Raw genomic sequence first — 21,667 nt, 5'->3', positions numbered from 1 at the left:
CGACATAGTGGGATCTTTTTGTGTCTGTAAAATGTATTCTACTCGAAATGTCAATGGAACGCCTTCATGCCCAAATATTGATATAATAACCATCATATCGAAGTAAATTTAGAGTCACGCTCCCACTACGACTTGGGAAACTATGCAGTTTATTAGGCTACAGATGACATTAGTTAAGATAAACTTCACAGGGTGGTGAAAGTGCAAGGTGATGAGCTTGATGCTCCTTTCCATTAAATATCGAGGGTCTAATTCTGGTGATACGATGATCGATGCTTGACTGCCGTTTGACAAATAAAAATATTCTCACTCGTATCCATAATAATCTCATCATGTAGACTATACTAGATATATACACTGCTCAAAAAAATAAAGGGAACACTTAAACAACACAATGTAACTCCAAGTCAATCACACTTCTGTGAAATCAAACTGTTCACTTAGGAAGCAACAGTGATTGACAATACATTTCACATGCTGTTGTGCAAATGGAATAGACAACAGGTGGAAATTATAGGCAATTAGCAAGACACCCCCAATAAAGGAGTGGTTCTGCAGGTGGTGACCACAGACCACTTCTCAGTTCCTATGCTTCCTGGCTGATGTTTTGGTCACTTTTGAATGCTGGCGGTGCTTTCACTCTAGTGGTAGCATGAGACGGAGTCTACAACCCACACAAGTGGCTCAGGTAGTGCAGCTTATCCAGGATGGCACATCAATGCGAGCTGTCGCAAGAAGGTTTGCTTTGTCTGTCAGCGTAGTGTCCAGAGCATGGAGGCGCTACCAGGAGTCAGGCCAGTACATCAGGAGACGTGGAGGAGGCAGTAGGAGGGCAACAACCCAGAAGCAGGACCGCTACCTCCGCCTTTGTGCAAGGAGGAGCAGGAGGAGCACTGCCAGAGCCCTGCAAAATGACCTCCAGCAGGCCACAAATGTGCATGTGTCTGCTCAAACGGTCAGAAACAGACTCCATGAGGGTGGTATGAGGGCCCGACGTCGACAGGTGGGGATTGTGCTTACAGCCCAACACCGTGCAGGACGTTTGGCATTTGCCAGAGAACACCAAGATTGGCAAATTCGCCACTGGCGCCCTGTGCTCTTCACAGATGAAAGCAGGTTCACACTGAGCACATTTGACAGACATGACATAGTCTGGAGACGCCGTGGAGAACGTTCTGCTGCCTGCAACATCCTCCAGCATGACCGGTTTGGCGGTGGGTCAGTCATGGTGTGGGGTGGCATTTCTTTGGGGGGCCGCACAGCCATCCATGTGCTCGCCAGAGGTAGCCTGACTGCGATTAGGTACCGAGATGAGATCCTCAGACCCCTTGTGAGACCATATGCTGGTGAAGTTGGCCCTGGGTTCCTCCTAATGCAAGACAATGCTAGACCTCATGTGGCTGGAGTGTGTCAGCAGTTCCTGCAAGAGGAAGGCATTGATGCTATGGACTGGCCCGCCCGTTCCCCAGACCTGAATCCAATTGAGCACATCTGGGAGATCATGACTCGCTCCATCCACCAACGCCACGTTGCACCACAGACTGTCCAGGAGTTGGCGGATGCTTTAGTCCAGGTCTGGGAGGAGATCCCTCAGGAGACCATCCACCACCTCATCAGGAGCATGCCCAGGCGTTGTAGGGAGGCCATACACACTGAGCCTCATTTTGACTTGTTTTAAGGACATTACATCAAAGTTGGATCAGCCTGTAGTGTGGTTTTCCACTTTAATTTTGAGTGTTACTCCAAATCCAGACCTCCATGGGTTGATAAATTAGATTTCCATTGATAATTTTTGTGTGATTTTGTTGTCAGCACATTCAACTATGTAAAGAAAAAAGTATTTAATAAGAATATTTAAATCATTCAGATATAGGATGTGTTATTTTAGTGTTCCCTTTATTTTTAGGAGCCGTGTATATATATATAGTATACTACAGAAATACTATCTTATTACATTAAATTAAAAATAAGTATCTCGTTGTTTTTGTCTATTACTGTTCTGTCATGTATTTGTCCGTTTTATGTGGATCCCAGGAAGAGTAGCTGTGAGCTGTTGGTCAGAGCGCATGTCTCAAGAACAAAGCAGGCACATTCATTATTTAATGCAACAGTTTTTGTGATAAACCTATCGGTAGAGTTGAAAATGCTATGGAAACAAAACGTTTTATTCGGTACACGAAAACTTAAGTGAAAAGGTACATTGTGTGCACTATGTCATCACACTGATTTTTTTCCCGTCCAAAATGACCATATTTTATTTCTGCAGATTCTAGAATATTCACATGAAAATCTGTCGCCAATTGGATGGAAACATAGCTAGTGACTGACATAATAGAAAAATTGTTGATGCACAACCAAATTTGGAACTTGCAAATTGACAGCTGGACTGAGTTTATGCTGCTTGTGCCTGGAGCCGCCCTGAAGATAAATCTAGTCATTTTAAATAAAAATCAGTGTCCCCACCCCTCAACACTACCAAGGAAATTTGTAATCATAAATTGTAAATCAAAGACATTTATACATACTCTATAACTGACAGGGAACATTACGAGACAATATCTCATCACATTGAATTACTCAAGGCTGCATTATGATAGTGTCTGGTGAGCAATACTGTCAACCAGTACATCTAATCATATTTGCCAATAAAAACATCTCAGCAAGGCCTCATTGCACTGTGTTACTGTCTATATTAAATAAAAACAATTCAGTTATTGTATCATATGACAGTAATGAAGAACTGACCCAGATAAGACATTCAACTATAGACATTAGTAACACTAGACATCTTATACCAGATTTCTAAAACAATCATGAGATACACTTGCAGGCACTTTCATACAACAATCAACCCCCCCCCCAATAAACAATCATTATGTAAATATATTTCTGATGTTTCACATTTGCAATTGCAAAGTTCATCACCCTCACCAGCATCATCTCAATCTTGGTCATTGTTTTTATGGAATTAACTTAAAAAAGTGTTGGTGCATTCTGCAGAATGTCTGAGTATACTGTATGACATGTACATCTCTGTATTTGACTGACACCAAAAACAGGCTATTCACCACTACAGAATTAGTAGAATGAATAGCAATTAAACACAGAGTTCTAATTCTATGGTCACAACAATTATGGTTACTACATATAGGGTGCGTTTGTAAATTCACTCTGTCTACTCCGATTTCAGAGCACTCTGGTCTGAATGTGCCACAGAACAGAATAACTGACACATTTACGAACGCACCCATGATAGCATTCTACCATAAAGATATCTCTGAATATAACAATCTATAAGGCATTGTGATGTAATAGCACTCAGGTATGTAAAGCAGCTAAAACATTTCAGACCTGCATTGCATTCAGACCTGGACAATAAGACTCATATGACCCGTGAACAAACAGACATGTCTGTTATACTGCTATTAGGGAAAAACGATGGTCTCTACCAGACCCATTTCACCGGGTAATACCATTTCCTGTTAAATGTTAAATGCCCTTGGAGTTAAAAGCCTCTGAGATCCTCCTCTGTCATTTCAAGTGTTTTCTGTTGATCTACATCACATTATTTGGGGTTTTATAAGTATCATTTCATTTTTGATTAAGTCAAGTATGTTAACGTATAACATAAGATGATAACAATAGCCATTAGTGAACTGAAGCACTGTCCGTCTACTACACTTCTCTGGAATGACACACCGTGTTCCCATATTTCAGTCACATAGGCCCAATTCCTCACCCTACCCCCTGTGCCCTTGCTAAATCCCCCCCTAAATCCCCCTACAGTAGGTATAACCAATATGATAGTAGTGTCCCTGATAGGATCCTATAGCACCCTAGGTGAAGTGCACTCAACCATCAAAGTAAACAAGGGTAGGGGACAGAGAACAACTTTCTGGAATGAAATACAGAGTCGTGTCAGATCTGTGAGGAGGTTGCTAGACATGGTAAACCTAAGGAAAGGGCAAAGGGATTGGGTTTGGAATCAGGCCATAGTTATGATGTCAACAGGCCTTCCCGGCCGTTCCCTGCTCCGCTGGTCGTCACAGAAATGTGGTCTTAGTCCGTCTTCCAGACTTTGTTGAGGACTTTCACCACCTCCTCATAGATGATGAAGACGATAGCTACGTCCATACACACCCTACCCAGCCTGGGGACTGTACCCTTATAGAACCTGGGGAGAAAGGGAGGAAATAATGAAGGAAGGAAGGAGGCAAAAGGCAGAGTCAATACCATTATCAGTCTGATAAAAATAGATGAAAATGAGACAGTTAGTGTGTACAGAGATACTTACGCTTTAGGTCCCTCATGCTTCATGATCTTGACGGCACAGTCCAGGGTACTTTTGTACTTGTGAGCCTCCAGACCCTGTTAGAGGAGAGACTGGCGCGGTTCACTTAACAATATGATACAATACATGTATAGAGAAATATCTACAATTCACTGCATGTGAACAGGTCATTAATCATGGAAGTGTCTACCTGCATCCTGGTTTTGATGACATCAAGAGGAGTGTTTCCAAACACACTGACAGCTCCAGCGAAGGCCCCGAATGCTCCCGTGACCAGAGGGTTAATGGCCTTGTTAGGGTCATCACCTAGGAAACGGACACGGAGAGACAGAGCAGTAAGACTCTCTGGATACACACACACACAGGTAAACAACACACACATACACACAGGAGACAAGGATTCAAACTAAGTCGGTCACACACACACACACCTTTGTACCAGTTCCTTAGAGAGGTCATAACGTAGAAGCGGATGGCCTGGTTGGATCCCTGTTTCAGTACCGTAGCTGTCAGACCCTGGTACGTCCCCCTCAGGCCTGGAAGAGATATTGACAGCACAACACCATAACACATCAACACACAGCCAATAACCATCCCACAATCTTCCGTCCAATTACCATAAAATAACCATCCAACGGCCATTTCAGTTATGGTGAGACCAGAACAAATAACTGTCCAGCAGATGGCAGTAACTACTCCCTCTTCTCTTCACTAGTCTCTTTCAACCAGTAGAGAATGACTCCCCTCTCATTGAAGCCACGGAAGTTCAAGGCCAAACTCAGTACCACAGATAGAACAATGAGTCAGATATTTCACCTGATGTATAAGTGTGAAGCATCCGCTTGGTGTTTCCACTCATTACCAAATATGGTGATGAGAGGAAGGCCAGTGGCCGGCAGTGGGAGAAGACATAGCGAGATGGATTTTGGCTGACATAATGCTAATTTTCTCATTGAGGAAACATTTTATCTCAATACAGTTTTTTGTTCCCTAAACCAGAATCTGTTACGAAAAGACTGGACAAAGTTGTGTAGATTTTACCATTTGCCAAAGGAAAAAAATGCAGTTGTTTAGAAAGAGTGCAAGGGCTAATTGAGTTACTGCACATGCACATCAGAGTAGACGTTCCTTAATGGAAATATGCAAATACATGCTAGAACGCGCCAATAGGATCTCGCTAGCTCGTTCTTGGCTCTGCACCCCTCCTTGCTTGCTCTGCCCACTATGACTAATTTGTTCCCATTGGAAACGACAGGCTGTGGTGTATCTTGGATTAGTTATAAAAATTGGTGGTACTGCAGGCATTGTTAGCAGAAAACAGGATCCCCCCTATTAGGTGAATGGAAAAATGTCAATCATCCTGTTACCTTCGGTTCTGATGATCTCCCCGACTCCATGGAAAAATCCCCGGTACTTTGGGTTGGCTGATGACTGGTCATGGATGAACTTTACCTGAAATGACACAAGTGGACGACACGGATTCAAATTATATGCAGATCTTTATTGATATCGACACCAACACACATGCAAATAACTGTTTTAAGATTTCCTAAAACATTTTAAGACACACATACCTTGACCGTCTCCATGGGGCAGACCACCACCACAGCCTCAGCCATTCCTGCCCCCAGACCACAGAAAAGACCCCGGGTACTGTCCAGCTTCCCATTCTCATCACGCATCTTATTACTGAGGAACTCAAACATACCAAACCTGATAGAGAGAGCGGTTGTCAGGGACATAGAAAAGATATACAGAGACAAATAAACAGTGTGTGGTGTAGCGTGGTTGTATGTCTGTGTGTAGTACCTGACAGCTGCTTTGGGTATGGAGCCATAGAGCAGTGAGCTGAGCCCTCTGTACAGACCCCTCACCCCATGACCATCTACCGTCTGCTTCACACAGTCAACTACAGGGAGGGAAAGGAAAAGGGACAGAGAGAATCAGGCTGAGAAATGACAAACATACACAGTCAACTGCAGATATTTCAACTCGGCTTAAGGTATTTTGTGCATAGTGTTTTGTGCACGTTACATGTGGAACATTCAATAGTATCACCAAAAAGTAATGCATGGATATAGAAAAGTGTTAGTGACAGTCATGGTGCTTGCATCTATGTAGGTTGGCATTTGTTGTCATGACTCATGTACTGGAGGCAGCTCTGCAGAGTGGTCACTACCTGGCACAGCCACAAAGCTCTGATGTTATCCCGAGTGGCGCAGAGGTCTAAGACAATATATCTCAGTGCTAGACGCGTCACTACAGACCCTGGTTCGATTCCAGGCTGAGTCCGCATAGGGCCACGCACAATTGGATCAGCTTCGTCCGGGTTAGGGGTTGACCGGGGTAGTCATTGTAAATAAGAATTTGTTCTTAACTGACTTGCCTAACTAAATAAAAGGTTAAATAAAATACATTTTTTTTAAATGGTTGTGCCACACTGCTAACCTAACTTTAAAATTAAGACAAAAAAGCGAACTTTAGTCTTCATAAATGTTTACAATTTAAACAATTTTGACTTTGAAGCCGGCCCATCTAGCAGAGGTCGATGAGTTTTACCCTGAAGGCAGAACTGATGACAAACATCAACTTGCAGCTTCTTCAGTTAACAGTTCATGAGTATGAACTCAGAACTGACTGACAAACATGTTGCTCAGGAGCGACTCCAACCAAAGTCCACTGACTCTAAACACACAGATAACACAGCTAGGCACACACACACCCCCCTCAGGAAAGTGTAGACCCATTTAGTACAGATCCCTGGTTCAAGGCTTTTCATTAATCTGCCATGTAAGGTCTACTGCAAACAGCTATCTCTGTTTCAATGTGTGCCAATGATGGACTGTTACTGCTATTACTGGTAACAATATAGGAAATCATGTAAACGTAACAAAATAATTCCCTTTCCTGTTTGGGAGAAACTGTTGGAACAGATACCCACCAATGCCTTTATATCTGGGAGGGTTGGCCTTCTCATCCAGCTGCAGCTGAGTCTTCACATACTCTGTAGGGAATGTAATACAGATCTCTATTCCTCCAGCAATACCACCTAGAGAGAGCGAGAGACAGAGAAAGTGTTAAGGTTGGGCTGATCACTATACCCCCTGGACAATCTGAAACAGTCACAAGTTCTCAGTTAAAGGTACAGTGCCTCCCAAAAAGTATTCATATCCTTTGACTTATTCCACATTTTGTGTTACAGCCTGAATTCAAAATGGATTAAATAAAATAAAAGTCTCACCCATCTACAAACACTCCATAATGACAAAGTGAAAACATGTTTTTAGACATTTTTGCAAATGTTTTGAAAATGAAATACAGAAATATTTAATTTACATAAGTATTCACACCCCCAAGTCAATACTTTGTAGAAGCACCTTTGGCAGCGATTACAACGGTTTTCCTGGGTAAGTCTCTAAGAGCTTTCCACACCTGGATTGTGCAACATTTGCCCATTATTCTTTTCAAAATTCTACAAGCTCTGTCAAACTGGTTGTTGATCATTGCAAGACAATTTTCAGGTCTTGCCATAGATTTTCAAGTCGATTTAAGTAAAAACTAACTAGACCACTCAGGAACATTCACTATCTTCTTGGTAAGAAAATCCAGTGTAGATTTGGCCTTGTGTTTTAGGTTATTGTCCTGCTGAACAGGTGAAGTCAACTCAGTGTCCGGTGGAAAGCAGACTGAACCAGCTTTTCCTCTAGGATTATGCCTGGGCTTTGCTCCATTCAGTTTATTTTTTATCCTGAAAAACTCCTCAGTCCTTAACGATTACAAGCATACCCAGATCACGATGCAGCCACCACTATGCTTGAAAATATTGAGAGTAGTATTCAGTAATTTGTTGTATTGGATTTAACACTTTGTATTCAGGGTAAACGTGAATTTCTTTGCCTCATTTACAGTTTTACTTCAGTGCCTTGTTGCAAACAGGATACATGTTTTTGAATATTTTTATTCTGAACAGGCTTCATCTCTTTTCACTCTGTCAATTAGGTTAGTATTGTAGAGTAAGTATCATGTTGTTGAACCATCCTCAGTTCTCTCCCCTATCACAGCCATTAAACTCTAACTATTTTAAAGTCACCATTGGCCTCAGTGAAATCCCTGAGCAGTTTTCCTTCCTCTCTGGCAACTGAGTTAGGAAGAACGCCTGTATCTTTGTAGTGACTGGGTGTATTGATACACCATCCAAAGTGTAATTAATAACTTCACCATACTAAAAAGGGTATTCAATGTCTTTTATTTTTTATTAATCCATCTACCAATAGGTACCCTTCTTTGCAAGGCATTGCAAAACTTCCTTGGTCTTTGTGGTTGAATCTGTGTTTGAAATCCCCTGCTCGACTGAGGGACCTTACAGATAGATAATTATATGTGTGGGGTACAGAGATGAGGTAGTCAATCAAAAATCATGTTAAACACCATTATTGCACACAGAGTAAGTCCATGCAACTTATTATGTAACTTGTTAAGACATCCCCCCCCCCCCCACGAACTTAAGGCTTGACACAACAAAGGTGTTGAATACTTATTGACTCTAGACATTCCAGCTTTACATTATTCTACTTCGACATTATTGGGTATTGTGTGTAGGCCAGAGACAAACAAATCTATATTTAATATATTTTAAATTCAGGCTGTAACAACAAAACATGGAAAAAGTCAAGGGGTGTGAATACTTTCTGAAGGCACTGTAGATGGGTCTTCTCTGCTAGCTGAATGATGTCATCCTTTTATGTATAGCATGTGTTATTACCGCATTCACAAATAAAATATGTAATAATATTATAAAGAATCAAAGTGTTTCAATAACTTAACAATTCAAAAAGATCAACAGTGTAGGACTTTTCTCTGTAACTATAGTTTTATTGGTAACCTCCTAGTTCCACCTTAACAGCAGTAGCTCCACACATCTGCAGTTGAACAGCAAACAGAAAGAAGGTCTCTGATTGGTTCAACTGGGATTCTGCCCACAGGATACTCCTCTCTGTGCTGTTCCTGATCAGTGGGGGTGTGACTAGTCGTCTCTAGTTACCACAGCCACAGTCATATACCTGCCTATTTCTACAATGCATCTTCTTTAAATGTCATTTTAAACCTAACAATAACCTTAACCACACTGCTAACCTTATGTCGAAGCCTAACCTTAAATTAAGACCAAAAATCTTACGATAAATCCAATTTTGACTTTGTGGCTGTGGTAACCGGTGTTCTCCACTGGAACAGAGAAAGTAGTACACACATAGGGTGCGTTCCTCTGCCTGGGCATTAGTGACGCATGCCAGATCTTACAATGCCGGATAGGTATTTTACATATCAGCTAACCACATCATGCTGTATGTTATAGCAATCTGGCGCCCGCGGCACAGGCAATGATGTGGCACACAACCAGCAACAGAGCTTCATCAACCTCAGGAGGCTGAAGAAATTCGTCTTTGCCCCCGAGCCACAGCCTGTTCCCCCGCTATCATCTAGAAGGCGGAGACAGTACAAGTGCATCAAAGCTGGGACCGAGAGACAGCTCCTATCTCCAGGCCATCAGACTGTTAAATAGTCACTACTAGCCAGCTTCCACCCAGTACACTGACCTGAACTTTAGTCACTGTTACTAGCCAGCTACCACCCAGTACTCTACCCTGCACCTTAGAGACGCCTGCTCTGTGTATATAGTCCTTGAACGGCATTCTAGTCAAGGCTTATCCTGTATAACTACTGCTGTATACAACTTTTCTATTCATATACAGCCAATAACTGTCTATACAAACCATCATATACATAATACAGTTGAAGTTTACAAGCCAAATACATTTAAACTCAGTTTCCCAATTCCTGACATTTAATCCTAGTAAAAATTCCCAGTCTTAGGTCAGTTAGGATCACCACTTCATTTTAAGAATGTGAAATGTCAGAGTAATAGTGGAGTGATTTATTTCAGCTTTTATTTCTTTCATCACATTCCCAGTGGGTCAGAATTTACATACACTCAATTAGTATTTGGTAGCATTGCCTTTAAATTGTTAAACTTGGGTCAAACGTTTTGGGTAGCCTTCCACAAGCTTCCCACAATAAGTTGGGTGAATTTTGGCCCATTCCTCCTGACAGAGCTGGTGTAACTGAGTCAGGTTTGTAGGCCTCTTTGCTCGCACACGCTTTTTCAGTTCTGCCCACACATTTTCTATAGGATTGAGGTCAGGGCTTTGTGTTGGCCACTCCAATACCTTGACTTAGTTGTCTTTTAGCCATTTTTCCACAATTTTGGAAGTATGCTTGGGGTCATTGTCCATTTGTGACCAAGCTTTAACTTCCTGACTGATGTCTTGAGATGTTACTTCAATATATTCACATAATTTTCCTTCCTCATGACGCCATCTATTTTGCAAAATGCACCAGTCCCTCCTGCAGCAAAGCACCCCCACAACATGATGCTGCCACCCCCATGTTTCACGTTTGGGATGGTATTCTTCGGCTTGCAAGCCTCCCCCTTTTTCCTCCAAACATAACGATGATCATTATGGCCAAACAGTTTTATTTTTGTTTAATCATCCCAGAGGACATTTCTCCAAAAAGTACGATCTTTGTCCCCATATGCAGTTGGACTGTAGTCTGGCTTTTTAATGGCGGTTTTGGAGCAGTGGCTTCTTCCTTGCTGAGCAGCCTTTCAGGTTATGTCGATATAGGACTCGTTTTACTGTGGATATAGATACTTTTGTACCAGTTTCCTCCAGCATCTTCACAAGGTCCTTTGCTGTTGTTCTGGGATTGATTTGCACTTTTCACACCAAAGTACGTTCATCTCTATGAGACAGAACGCGTCTCCTTCCTGAGCGGTATTACAGCTGCGTGGTCCCATGGTGTTTATACTTGCGTACTATTGTTTGTACAGATGAACGTGGTAACTTCTGGCATTTGGAAATTGCTCCCAAGGATGAACCAGACTTGTGGAGATCTACAATTTATTCTCTGAGGTCTTGGCTGATTTCTATTGATTTTCCCATGCTGTCAAGCAAAGAGGCACTGAGTTTGAAGGTAGGCCTTGAAATACAGCAACAGGTACACCTTCAATTGACTCAAATTATGTCAATTAGCCTATCAGAAGCTTCTAAAGCCATGACATTTTCTGGAAAATTACCAAGCTGTTTAAAGGCAGAGCCAACTTATTTTATGTAAACTTCAGACCAACTGGAATTGTGATACAGTGAATTATAAGTGAAATAATATGTCTAAAAAATTGTTGGAAAAATGACTTGTCATGCACACAGTAGATGTCCTAAACGACTTGCCAAAACTATAGTTTAACAATGAATTTGTGGAGTGGTTGAGAAACAAGTGACTCCAACCTAAGTGTATGTAAACTTCCGACTTCAACTGTACATGTATATATTTTTATTCCGGACTCTGACATTGCTCATTCTAATAATTTAATATTTCTTAATTCATTTCTTTATTCTTTTTTTGGGGGGGTTTGCTTATATCGTCAGGCATTTTCTTTTAAATAGCTTAGTTGTTAGAGCGTTGGGCCAGTAACCGAAAGGTTGCTGAATCGAATCCCCAAACTGACAAGATAGAAATGTGTTGTTCTGCCCCTGAAGAAGGCAGTTAACCCACTGTTCCCCAGTAGACCCTCATTGTAAATAAGAATTTGTTATTAACTGTCTTGCCTAGTTAAATAAAAGGTTAAATGTATTAAATTTATTAAACCTTTATTTAACTAGGAAAGTCAGTTAAGAACAAATTCTTATTCACAATGACGGCTTACCCTGGCCAAATCCGGACGATGCTGAGCCAATTGTGCGCCGTCCTATGGGACTCCCAATCACAGCCAGATGTGATACAGCCTGGACTCGAACCAGGGACTGTAGTGATGCCTTAGACCACTGCGCCACTCGGCAGCCCAGTGGCACTGCACTGTTGGGCTAGGAACATAAGCATTTCGCTACACCTGCGATAAAATCTGCTAAATATGTGTACGCGACCAATAGAATTTGATTTGATGCATGCAACGTCTTAGCAGGGGACCGCGAGCTAGAGCTACACACACACTCAGTGACACAGAGTCATCACAGACATAGAGTTTGTTGCCGGTAGCAACCTAAAAGTTATTTGATAATTTAGCATTCTCAACCACTGATCTCTAACCAGTTGTAACTAGGCTAAAACACTCACCATGGAAAAAAACTGTTAGATTTGGAGTTGGGAAAGCTGACCCTAAACCTGTGTGTGTTTGGGAAACGTCCTGGTTGAACCTCAACTGCAACCCAATGCTGCGGCTTCTGAAAGAGACATTTGTTGAGGCTCTGAACTCCAAGCATGCATTTCACCTGAACACACAGACATGCTGGTCTGTCAGTCCCACACAGGAATGGACATGCAACAATCTCCACAAACGCTCACGCAAATGATCTTGTTATTACACAGTAGGCTCTAAATTCTGCCCAGCGCCTTCCGTCATAAAGTTAGATATTTATAATTAGACATGTCTAACGGTTTCCTCATAACAGGACAGGAGAAAGACAACCAGTTTGTCAGGTCTGACTACTGAGATTGCAATCGTCTCTGGGCTAATAGACAGCTTTGCTGACTGGTCTCTGGTGGGAGGGAAACATTCGAGCACACACACACTTATTTTCTTGCAAAGGAAAGTGTGCAAGCAAAACACGCTGAAATAAGTGATCGTGCAACAATGATACTTCAATATGAGTTGACTTTTTAACTGACCTACTACAACTCTCTATGTTGAGAAAGAAAGGCTCAGATTTAAAGATGAGGAGCAAGCCAAAATACTGCATAGCCAGATATAACGTAATCTGTGTAGATGAGGGTGTTGAAGACCATAGTTTATGCTCAACAACATTACCAATGAATTGATTTACATTTATGACACATTTTACTGGGTCTCAGAGTGCTTGCATTCTATGGGGGTAATCTAGTACAAAAATTGCACTAAAAAGTGAACAGTGAAGAAAGAAAATAAAAAATGAAAGGACAACCCTACCTTCTGCATGCGTCCCTGGCCCTGGTCTGAGCTGGTCGGGTGAAAGGATGTTGTAATCCAGCTGCACGTGTGCATGTGTGTGTGTGTGTGCTCTCTGAACTGCAGAAGTGTGTGGATTTATGCTGTGTCATCATGGTTCATGGATTCAGTAACACAGCACTGCACTGCAGGCCCCACCCCGCTGCCAAGCACTCACATTATTGGGTGAATCTCACTGTATTCCTTTCATCTCCTTTCCATTTCGGTTTGACTGTGAAAGCACTATCATATTGCTCTCATCTATTCTGTGAGTTAAAATGAGTGGGCCCCTATAACTCCCGTATCACTCCAGGTGAAAGCATAGTAGTTGACTAACACCGATAGACATACAAATTTTAAAAAATAGTCCTGAAAAATGTGCCAGAGATCTGAGAGACAGACAAATTATTTCAGTCACCTAAAGTAGATAGTGATATTTCCAGTCAATCAGTGATATTTCCAGTCAATCGGTGATATTTCCAGTCAATCGGTGATATTTCCAGTCAATCAGGGCATTGGAATGGGTCTGTGTTCACTTGTTCTGAAATAGCTTCTGTAGTTAGAAACATAAGCATTCCGGAAACATTATTTTGTTGAAATATAAATTTGATCTCTGAGAAATTAAGTTCCTTGATTGCACCCAAATTGGACATATTTATTTACAAGATTTACAGATGAAGTCGGAAGATTACCTTAGCCAAATACATTTAAACTCCGTTTTTCACAATTCCTGGCATTTTATCCTAGTAAAAATTCCCTGTCTTAGGTCAGTGAGGTTCATCACTTTATTTTAAGAATGTGAAATGTCAGAATAATTGTAGAGATAATTATTTACTTCAGCTTTTACTTCTTTCATCACATTCACAGTGGGTCAGAAGTTTGCATACACTCAATTAGTATTTGGTAGCGTTGACTTTCAATTGTTTAACTTGGGTCAAACATTTTGGGGAGGCTTCCACAAGTTTCCCACAATAAGTTGGGTGAATTTTTTGCCCATTCCTCATGACAGAGCTGGTGTAACTGAGTCAGATTTGTGGGCCTCCTTGCTCGCACACGCTTTTTCAGTTCTATGTTTTATGTTCTATAGGATTGAAGTCAGGGCTTTGTGATGGCCACTCCAATACCTTCACTTTGTTGTCCTTAAGCCATTTTGCCACAACTTTGGAAGTATGCTTGGGGTCATTGTCCATTTGTGACCAAGCTTTAACTTCCTGACTGATGTCTTCGGATGTTGCTTCAATTTATCTAAATAATTTCCCTTCCTTATGAGGCCATCTATTTTGTGAAGTGCACCAGTCCCTCCTGCAGCAAAGCACCCCCACAACATGATGCTGCCACCCCCATGCTTCACAGTTCGGATGGTCTTCTTCAGCTTGCAAGCCTCCCCCCTTTTCCTCCAAACATAACGATAGTCAGTATGGCCAAACAGTTCTATTTTTGTTTCATCAGACCAGAGGATATTTCTCCAAAAAGTACGATCTTTGTCCACATGTGCAGTTGCAAACCGTAAACAGTTTTTTTTTATGGCGGTTTTGGATCAGTGGCTTCTTCTTGCTTAGCGGCCTTTCAGGTTATGGCGATACAGGACTCCTTTTACTGTGGATATAGATACTTCTGTGGTGTTTATATTTGCGTACCATTGTTTGTACAGAGGAAATTGGTACCTTCAGGCATTTGGAAATTGCTCCCAAGGATGTACCAGACTTGTGGAGGTCTACAATATATTCTCTGAGGTCTTGGCTGATTTCTTTTGATTTTCCTATGATGTCAAGCAAAGAGGCACTGAGTTTGAAGGTAGGCCTTGAAATACATCCACAGGTACATCTCCAATTGACTCAAATGATGACAATTAGCCTATCAGAAGCTTCTAAAGCCATGACATAATTTTCAGGAATTTTCCAAGCTGTTTAAAAAGGCACAGTCAACTTAGTGTATGTAAACTTCTGACCCACTGGAACTGTAATACAGTGAATTATAAGTGAAATAATCTGTCTGTAAACAATTGTTGGAAAAATGACTTGTGTCATGCACAAAGTAGATGTCCTTACCGACTTACCAAAACCACAGTTTGTTAACGAGAAATTTGTGGAGTGGTTGAAAAACGAGTTTGAATGACTCCAACCTAAGTGTATGTTAACTTCAACTGTATATAATATTCAAGAATTATAGTACCAATTTGTACCAATAGTACCAATAGTATCCAATTTGGACCAAATGTTTTGCTAACAATGAGTAAGACATGAGGAGTCCAAAGAAGTGGTCAAAAGCCCTCCACCCCAAGCCAATCCCACCTCAACAATGAGTTTTTTTTATTTTTTTATTTTACCTTTATTTAACTAGGCAAGTCAGTTAAGAACAAATTCTTATTTTCAATGACGGCCTAGTGGGTTAACTGCCTGTTCAGGGGCAGAACGACAGATTTGTACCTTGTCAGCTCGGGGGTTTGAACTTGCAACCTTGCGGTTACTAGTCCAACGCTCTAACCACTAGGCTACTCTGCCGCCCCAGGGTAGCCTAGAGTATATAGTATCATTACTTAACTTTGACAAGTAGTATGGAGCTGCGGTTTGGAGTATTGTTTCTTTATCCTATGTACTGTATTCTCAGCAACAACAACAAAAATATGTTTTATTCATGTTTAGAGAAATTAGCCATTGAAGTTGTTGGGTTTATGTCCCAAATTACATATTGGTTTTCTTACAGGGTAAGTCTCTGAACCAGGTATGACAGCAACCCATTGTTTGGTTTTGTTTACCTGGCCATTGCTTCAAATGCTAACTTTAAATAATTTGTGGCACAAATCCAATGCAAGTCAATGGTACCTATGTTAGCATTTTTGTGCTTTATATCCAAATCATCTATAAGTTACACAATACATTTTTAGATAAGTTAGGTAGATTTGGACATGAAGCATCAACAACATAAATTATTTCACAAGAATCTGAGATGGTGGGTGTCAAAATCTATCTTTTTGGTGCTTTTTGAGGTTGAACAACACTCTTGCAAAAAGCAAGATACAGAAGCAATATAGGCAGTTAGGCACAAATGTATGCCCTCAGCTATCACCCATGTATGCCCTCAGCTATCACCCATGTATGCCCTCAGCTATCACCTATGTATGCCCTCAGCTATCACCCATGAATGCTCTTAGTTATGATGTAAAAGAGACAAAACAAGTAGTAGAACTGCATTCAAGGGTTCCTTGATTTTTTTATCTGTTGCATGTGCTGCAATGTTTCCATCCAAGGACCTTCCTCCTCAGGCTGTATAAGAATACATAAGTATTTTGCTGCACCTGCGATTACACCTGCAAAATTATGTGTACAACCAATAAACTTTGACTTGATTTACATGTAAACTTAGGATAAGCCTTACTATGACTACAAATATCTACACAGCCATGCAACACAAGGCAATAGCCAGGTTCAGCGTATACAGTCATGACCAAAGGTTGAGGATGACACAAATATTAATTTCCAAAGTTTGCTGCTTCAGTGTCTTTAGATATTGTTGTCAGATGTTACTTTGGAATACTGAAGTATAATTACAAGCATTTCATAAGTGTCAAAGGCTTTTATTGACAATTACATGAAGTTGATGCAAAGAGTCAATATTTGCAGTGTTGACACTTTTTCAAGACCTCTGCAATCCACCCTGGTATGCTGTCAATTAACTTCTGGGCCACATTCTGACTGATGGCAGCCCATTCTTGCATAATCAATGCTTGGAGTTTGTCAGAATTTGTGGGTTTTTGTTTGTCCACCCGCCTCTTGAGGATTGACCACAAATTCTCAATGGGATTAAGGTCTGGGGAGTTTCCTGGCCATGGACCCAAAATATCAATGTTTTGTTTCCGAAACACTTAGTTATCACTTTTTCCTTATGACAAGGTGCTCCATCATGCTGGAAAAGGCATTGTTCATCACCAAACTGTTCCTGAATGGTTGGGAGACGTTGCTCTCGGAGGATGTGTTGGTACCATTCTTTATTCATGGCTGTGTTCGTAGGCAAAATTGTGAGTGAGCCCACTCCCTTGGCTGAGAAGCAACCCACACACATGAATGGTCTCAGGATGCTTTACTGTTGGCATGACACAGGACTGATGCTAGCGCTCACCTTGTCTTCCCCGGACAAGCTTTTTTCCGGATGCCCCAAACAATCGGAAAGGGGATTCATCAGAGACAATGACTTTACCCCAGTCCTCAGCAGTCCAATCCCTGTACTTTTTTGCAGAATAACAGTCTGTCCCTGATGTTTTTCCTGGAGAGAAGGGGCTTCTTTGCTGCTCTTCTTGACACCAAGCCATCATCCAAAAGTCTTCACCTCACTGTGAGTGCAGATGCACTCACACCTGCCTGCTGCAATTCCTGAGCAAGCTATATACTGGTGGTGCCCCGATCCTGCAGCTGAATCAACTTTAGGAGACGGTCCTGGCGCTTGCTGAACTTTTTTGGGTGCCCTGAAGCCTTCTTCACAACAATTGAACCGCTCTCCTTGAAGTTCTTGATGATCCGATAAATGGTTGATTTAGGTGCAATCTTACTGCGAGCAATGTCCGTGCCTGTGAAGCCCTTTTTGTGCAAAGCAATGATGATGGCACGTGCTTCCTTGCAGGTAACCATGGATGACAGAGGAAGAACAATGATTCCAAGCACCACCCTCCTTTTGAAGCTTCCAGTCTGTTATTCGAAATCGATCAGCATGACAGAGTGATCTCCAGCCTTGTCCTCGTCAACACTCACACCTGTGTTAACAAGAGAATCACTGACATGATGTCAGCTGGTCCTTTTGTGGCAGGGCTGAAATGCAGTGGAAATGTTTTTTTGTGATTCAGTTCATTTGCATGGCAAAGAGGGATTTTGCAATTAATTGCTGATCACTCTTCATAACATTCTGGAGTATATGCAAATTGCCATCATACAAACTGAGGCAGCAGACGTCGAAAATGAATATTTGTGTCATTCTTGTGTCCCACCCACCCACCCACCACCCGCCAACCCTTCTTTTACGCTACTGCTACTCTGTTCATCATATATGCAGTCACTTTAACCATATCTACATGTACATACTACCTCAATCAGCCTGACTAACTGGCCTCGCTACATTTATAGTATCGCTACTGTATATAGCCTGTCTTTTTACTGTTGTTTTATTTCTTTACTTACCTATTGTTCACCTAATATATTTTTTGTACTATTGGTTAGAGCCTGTAAGTAAGCATTTCACTCTAAGGTTGTATTCGGCGCACGTGACAAATAAACCTTGATTTAATGTGATTCTCAAAACTTTTGGCCACAACTGTACTCCGAGAAAGGGATAGAACAGCCAACCATTATCTGTGATGGCACCAAGTGTTCTACAAAATCCAAACAAACTCTTTCCTAGATTGGAACTTTGTAAACGTTTTGTGTCTGAAACCAAGTTTGCCAGATTCTGTAACTTTAGTGTTACGGCACACTCCACTCAGCCCCCATTCCTGTGAGAGGAAAGCCTGCCTAACTTCCATTCATAAGCCATGTTAACCAAGCTCTGCTGGACTGAGGAGAGGGGGATTCAGTAGGATCGTGGGGTTAGTAATTATCAGAGAAAAAGGACCACCACATGCATCTAATTAACTTTATACACCCTGGAACTTTCAGCCAGAGCATGTGTCCTTGATTAGAACAGACACACCACTCGCTCACACACATTGAAGTAAAGGCTCAAAGGGCAAATTGATAGCAGTAGTTCAACAGATGGAGACAGAACCATAGTCAAAGTGAGTAGGATTTTGCTGAACACTTTGAGGTTACTACAGTTTAAAGACAACCCAGGCTTAGACATGGTGGACTCTTATTTTAGGTTTAATTTCCAAACAATTCCATACTGTCTTGTATTCCTTAAGTCTCATATGCGTTCAATAATTATCATATTGCAGCACCCTGTCAAGAACAGCACATGATGTGGGTTGCTATATTGTAATCAGTCTGACCCTCGAAGATGCCGTCATGAACTGACGCTAAAGGTGGTTAGCGTCTATGAATGGGCTACTTACTCCCTAGCAACTGAATGACATGTAGTTCATGACTAAATTAAGAAAAAAATGACTGAATGGATTAGTACTCTCAAATAACTCACTACACTAACAAAGCTCACCTCACTACTCCCATAGCAAGCACTATAGGCAGGCAATCGTGTTTAAATATATTGCTACAATATAACACTTGACAAAAGTAAAAAGAAACCCATGTAGAAAACCCTGCATTGTCACTGTGACAATGACTTGCAGTGTTATTCGAGTGTAGCAAGGCGCTGGAATGAACACTGTATGAAAATGTGATACAAAGTCAGCAGCTTACACAAGGAAAGATGAATGACTTCATCCTTACCTGCTAGAATGGCTTTGCCCGGGTGGGTGAGTTTGGCTTTCCCTGCTGGCGCGGCTGCGGCCAAACAGCGGGGTCTGTGGAAGGGACTCACAAATGTGGGATTCCCGGACATATTGGCAACAATCGCGCCCCAAAAAACAAGCTAGAACTTGTTCTATTCTACGACGACACTCGTTCTCTCTCCCGATCGTCAGCCTCCGTGCACTCTACTGCTCTGTGCACGAATTGCTGTGCGATCATTTACAAAGGCGGTGTTGATCATTGGACTTGGCACGGTACAAAAGATAATGTTGAATCTGCACTTTTGACAGGCGAAGTTTCCTCACTCCTCCATTGCCAGTAGGCTAGTGTATCGGCCCATCGTGGTCAGTGTTTTTAGGGCGGAGCGCGGTGTTTTCACCCTCATAAAAGCGCCATATTTTTCACAAACGCAAATCCGATTTAAGGTGGAACGGGACTTGGTTTTATATTCACACATTCAATAGACATTCAATAGACATTCAACAGACATTCAACAGACATTCGCCAAAAGCCGAAAGCCATTTAAAAATGTACAAATCTATAACTAATTCACCGTTTGTCACAGAATCGTCAAACTAGATATGATTTATTCTATAAATGTCTGGCATACGTTTACAACCTTTGTTTTGAGTAGAAATTCCAGTTTTGACTTGATAGAAATACATAAAATATATAAATGGCATTTAAAGCAGTATAAATCAATAACAAATTCACCGCTTGTCACAGAATCGTCAAACTATGTATAATGTATTCTATAAATGTCTAGCATACTTTTACAACTTTTGTTTTGAGTCAAAAAATCCAGTTTTGATTTGATAGAGGGCATGTAGTCCGTCTAAAGGGTGTGTGGTCAAAGTTCTAACCAGTCTGTTATACCCTATTAGAAGCGGCCTGGCATACACTTCTGCATCTTCAGTCATATTAAAATAGATAACTGGAATAAACTACGGGATGAAGGGGTCAGGCCTGACTAACAAAGACAGGTGGATGGACCAAGAGGATCAACATGGACATTCCACATGTTAGAATTGCGTCAATTCGAATCTGGTATCAGGATAAATATGACAATGAGTCACCGATTGTATACTATGTATTTTTTATTAGCTAAGCAATAAGTGGTAAATGCAATTTTCGTATATACGGGCTCTCTGTCCCACCTCGCAGGGCAAGCAGAGAACTGACTTGTTCCTGACAAAGATATTATAATATACCCAGATGACAGTAGTAGTTCCTGCTTCCGCGCGGCCTGTCAGAGTAGAGACTGGGCGTGGTTTAAACTCACCCAGCCTATTATTGATTGTTGTCGTACGAGCTGGTACCAGCCCCCGGGCGCTCCAGTTGATAGATGTAACTTGCTGTGTCGAGTATCAATGCGCTCATTCCCTAGATACCGTTATCACATATCTGGTTTCTGTTATTGTTAAGTTTGAGTTCTAACAAAAACAGTCTGTGGTTTGCTACACTACGTTCTGTATGTGTCCGTTTTTATGTTATTCTGTATTTTTCCATCATGAGAAAGGCCCATGGCTTTGAAACTGTTAACAATGTTTCAAGTCAGCTATGTTGCATAACACATACATACATCCACACAAGCCAACAGCAGATAATACATATATGTGGTAATGGGCTATAGTGCATAACACAGAAACCTCATACACAGGGACACAGAAGGTCACAAAGGAGATAAGGAAAGCTAAGATTGAACCATAACATACACTACCGTGCAAAAGTTTGGGGCCAATTAGAAATGTCCTTGTTTTTGAAAGAAAATACTAGTTTTTGTCCATTGAAATAACATCAAATTGATCAGAAATACATTGTAGATATTGTTAATGTTGTAAATGACTATTGTAGCCGGAAATGGCTAATGGAATATCAACATAGATGTACAGAGGCCCATTATCAGCAACCATCACTCCTGTGTTCTAATGGCACGTTGTGTTAGCTAATCCAAGTTTATCATTTTAAAAG

At 41.4% G+C, this 21,667-nt stretch overlaps 1 protein-coding gene across 2 annotated transcripts; it reads right to left on the bottom strand.

Annotated features, from left to right (window-relative positions):
* Nucleotides 1-2,144: 2,144 nt before the first annotated feature.
* Nucleotides 2,145-20,055, bottom strand: LOC110537097 (tricarboxylate transport protein B, mitochondrial). Of its 2 annotated transcripts, XM_036937087.1 has the most exons (10): nt 13,290-13,438; nt 12,461-12,567; nt 7,233-7,340; nt 6,101-6,200; nt 5,866-6,004; nt 5,659-5,743; nt 4,723-4,827; nt 4,482-4,597; nt 4,295-4,368; nt 2,145-4,174 (listed from the first exon to the last, which is right to left on the bottom strand). In XM_036937087.1, the coding sequence occupies exons 1-10, from the start codon at nt 13,421-13,423 to the stop codon at nt 4,060-4,062; spliced, it is 1,083 nt and encodes a 360-aa protein (XP_036792982.1). In that variant the 5' UTR covers nt 13,424-13,438; the 3' UTR covers nt 2,145-4,059. The 2 variants fall into 2 exon arrangements, with proteins under 2 accessions (XP_036792982.1, XP_021478542.1); XM_021622867.2 differs by lacking the exons at nt 12,461-12,567; nt 13,290-13,438 and adding an exon at nt 19,676-20,055.
* Nucleotides 20,056-21,667: the final 1,612 nt, after the last annotated feature.

This window comes from Oncorhynchus mykiss, chromosome 12 (assembly GCF_013265735.2).
Source record: "Oncorhynchus mykiss isolate Arlee chromosome 12, USDA_OmykA_1.1, whole genome shotgun sequence".
NCBI classification, from domain to species: domain Eukaryota; kingdom Metazoa; phylum Chordata; class Actinopteri; order Salmoniformes; family Salmonidae; genus Oncorhynchus; species Oncorhynchus mykiss.
This window is presented reverse-complemented; position numbering and strand designations above follow the sequence as displayed.